The 2,667-nt window shown below is 37.7% G+C and overlaps 1 protein-coding gene across 1 annotated transcript in view; it reads left to right on the top strand.

The window, feature by feature from the left end:
* The window catches only part of UBE2J1 (ubiquitin-conjugating enzyme E2, J1), a 29,823-nt gene that overhangs the window by 10,570 nt on the left and 16,586 nt on the right, over window positions 1-2,667 (top strand). Inside the window, exons 4-5 of the mRNA XM_008567212.1 lie at window positions 1,296-1,380; window positions 1,664-1,769. Of these exons, the coding sequence (XP_008565434.1) occupies window positions 1,296-1,380; window positions 1,664-1,769 (191 nt within the window). The remainder of the gene's footprint in view (window positions 1-1,295; window positions 1,381-1,663; window positions 1,770-2,667) is intronic.

The following is a 2,667-nucleotide window of genomic DNA, read 5'->3' as shown; positions in this document are numbered from 1 at the left end:
ATGGTAAATACAATCACACTGTGAAGTTCCTGGCATATAGAAGCTCCTTAACAAGTATTAGGTGATATTGAGAAATATTAATGCTGGCAGTAGGACTGGAGCAGGGTCCTGGAGGCACCCTGGTGTGTCAGGAGTCGCTTCATTTAGTTGCTAGATCATGAGGAGAGCCAAGTGGTCTGGGGGAAAGGACTAGTGCATGGAGAAACTGGTGATGGTGGAGGTGGGGTAGTTGGCAGCAGCTCTTCACCAACAAGTACAGAAATATTTCAATAGTTTGTTTATCAGTGATTGAATACCCTTACTAGCCAGCTGTCAAAAGAAAAAAAAAAAAGGTTAACCAATGGTGTCATATTTACCATACTGGGTGAAAAACCATCTCTGCCTTCCTGATATTCAGTACTGTACTCTTTCTGGTTCACTTCCTCTCTTTTGAGAAGTTTTTTCCAGTCTTTAATCAACAAATATTTATTAAACATATGTCATGTACCAGGTCCTGTGGGTGCAGCAGAGAAGAAGTCAAAGTCTCTGCCCACTGGAATCTTATATTCTAACTTCATGCCTCTTCTTCTTCACCCTTCCCCTAAGTATGGATATTCTATAAGTCTTCAGCTGTTTTCTCTTATTTCTATGAAATGGCTTCAGTGATCACTTCTGTGAAGAATGGTATCAGAAGTATGTATATATCTCTAAATAAACATACCTACATTTCTACCTGCCTTCTGGACATTGTCAATAGCTTTCCTACCAAGACATCAGATCTGTGTACAAAACTGAAGTTGTTATCTCTGATCTTCCTCTTCTGTGTTCCTGCCTTGTTAAATAGCATCATCCTTCTGAAAATTACTCCTGTCTCAAAGCCTTTCTCTCCATGCTCTTCCTTACCAACATCTAGTTAGGTGATACTAAGTCCTTAGGCTTTATCCTAGCCTCTTGCATGTCTTTTCTTTTAGACTCTTAACTGATACTAGCTCTGTGTTAGGCACAGAATAAGACATTGGTTAATCTTTATATATTAATTATTTAGATTTTAATTGTGCAACTCAGTTTCAGAAAGGTGCTATAACACCTTCTAAAAACAGCTTTTATTACTCATTCAGCATTTAAAAAATATTTTTGGAGTACTTATTAGAGGACAAAAATCTGTGCCCCCTTAGAGGTTACATTCTTTTAAAATTCTTTAAAAAATTATCTTGAAATTATTATTTATGTATAAATATATAAAATATATATTACACTTAGAAAGTATGAAATATTAAGCATATATATATATTTTAAATGCATTATTTATTCCTAAGGCTAATGGACGATTTGAAGTGGGCAAGAAAATCTGTTTGAGCATCTCAGGACATCATCCTGAAACTTGGCAGCCTTCGTGGAGTAGTAAGTATTAATTTATGTGAATAAAAATCTTATATAACTTTAGCCAATTCATAAATATGAAGTATAATACCTTGAGATTGAAGCTGTTTGGGATAAATAATTTGATATTACTGAATAAATAATAAAGATGCTTTTCATGTCTAGATTTTTCCACCATTTTAATACAACCCCCATACCTGTGTCTCTTCTATGAAAGTCTTCAAGTCTTTTTTTTTCTCTTTCCAGAGCAGATCCAGTTCCTTTTACAAAGCAACTTACATTAATGTTTAATTTTTTATTTCAGTAAGGACAGCATTATTAGCCATCATTGGGTTTATGCCAACAAAAGGAGAGGGAGCCATAGGTTCTCTAGATTACACACCTGAGGAAAGAAGAGCACTTGCCAAAAAGTAAGTTTTGCATGTCATTCTCTGTTAACATCTGAATACTATTCTGGTTAATAACTGTTAGGAGATAGGCTCTGTCTCTTACTTTGTAAGTTACTGTGACTACAGGATCTGGTCTTAACTTTGTTATTTTAGAAATTCAATTGTACTAATTTCCTTGGGGTGACCAGAATCTAAAGAATTGATTTCATGCTATCTAGTTTTTAAAAGTAGTTGATAATATCCCACTAAGATTTATTTTACTACAGTGGGAGATATATGAGGGTACTTCAGAAAGTTTATGGAAAGTTTTTCTTTTCTTCTAATTCTATTTTTCCACAAACTTTTTGAAGTACCCTCGTATTCTCCTGTACTGGTCATTAGTCTCCACTTGGACAGTATTACAGATGGAAAAGAACCAGAGCAATGATTTTTATGTAGCTTTCCACAAGATTAAAAACTCCTTGAGGGGGCCAGCCCGGTGGCGCACTGGATAAGTGTGCCGCTTGGGAAGCGCGGCGGCGCTCCCGCCCGAGGGTTCGGATCCCACATACAGACCGGTTCCTGCTCACTGGCTGAGCGAGGTGTGGGCGCAACACCGAGGGTTGCGATCCCGCTGCTGGTCCCCTGTCCGGTACGGGGGCAACACTGAGGGTTGCGATCCGTTGCCGGACACGGAAAAAGACAAAAGACAAAAAAAAAAAACTCCTTGAGGGCAGGGAGGGAATCCATTTTATGCATCTTTGTATCTACAACACTGAGGGTTGCGATCCGTTGCCGGACACGGAAAAAGACAAAAGACAAAAAAAAAAACTCCTTGAGGGCAGGGAGGGAATCCATTTTATGCATCTTTGTATCTATAGTATCTAGCTAATAGCAAGTGCTCAATAAATGATCTGGAATAAAGCAAAGGAGATTTTCT

The sequence above is a fragment of the Galeopterus variegatus genome, unplaced genomic scaffold (assembly GCF_000696425.1).
Source record: "Galeopterus variegatus unplaced genomic scaffold, G_variegatus-3.0.2 Scaffold305, whole genome shotgun sequence".
In the NCBI taxonomy this organism is placed as follows: domain Eukaryota; kingdom Metazoa; phylum Chordata; class Mammalia; order Dermoptera; family Cynocephalidae; genus Galeopterus; species Galeopterus variegatus.
This window is presented reverse-complemented; position numbering and strand designations above follow the sequence as displayed.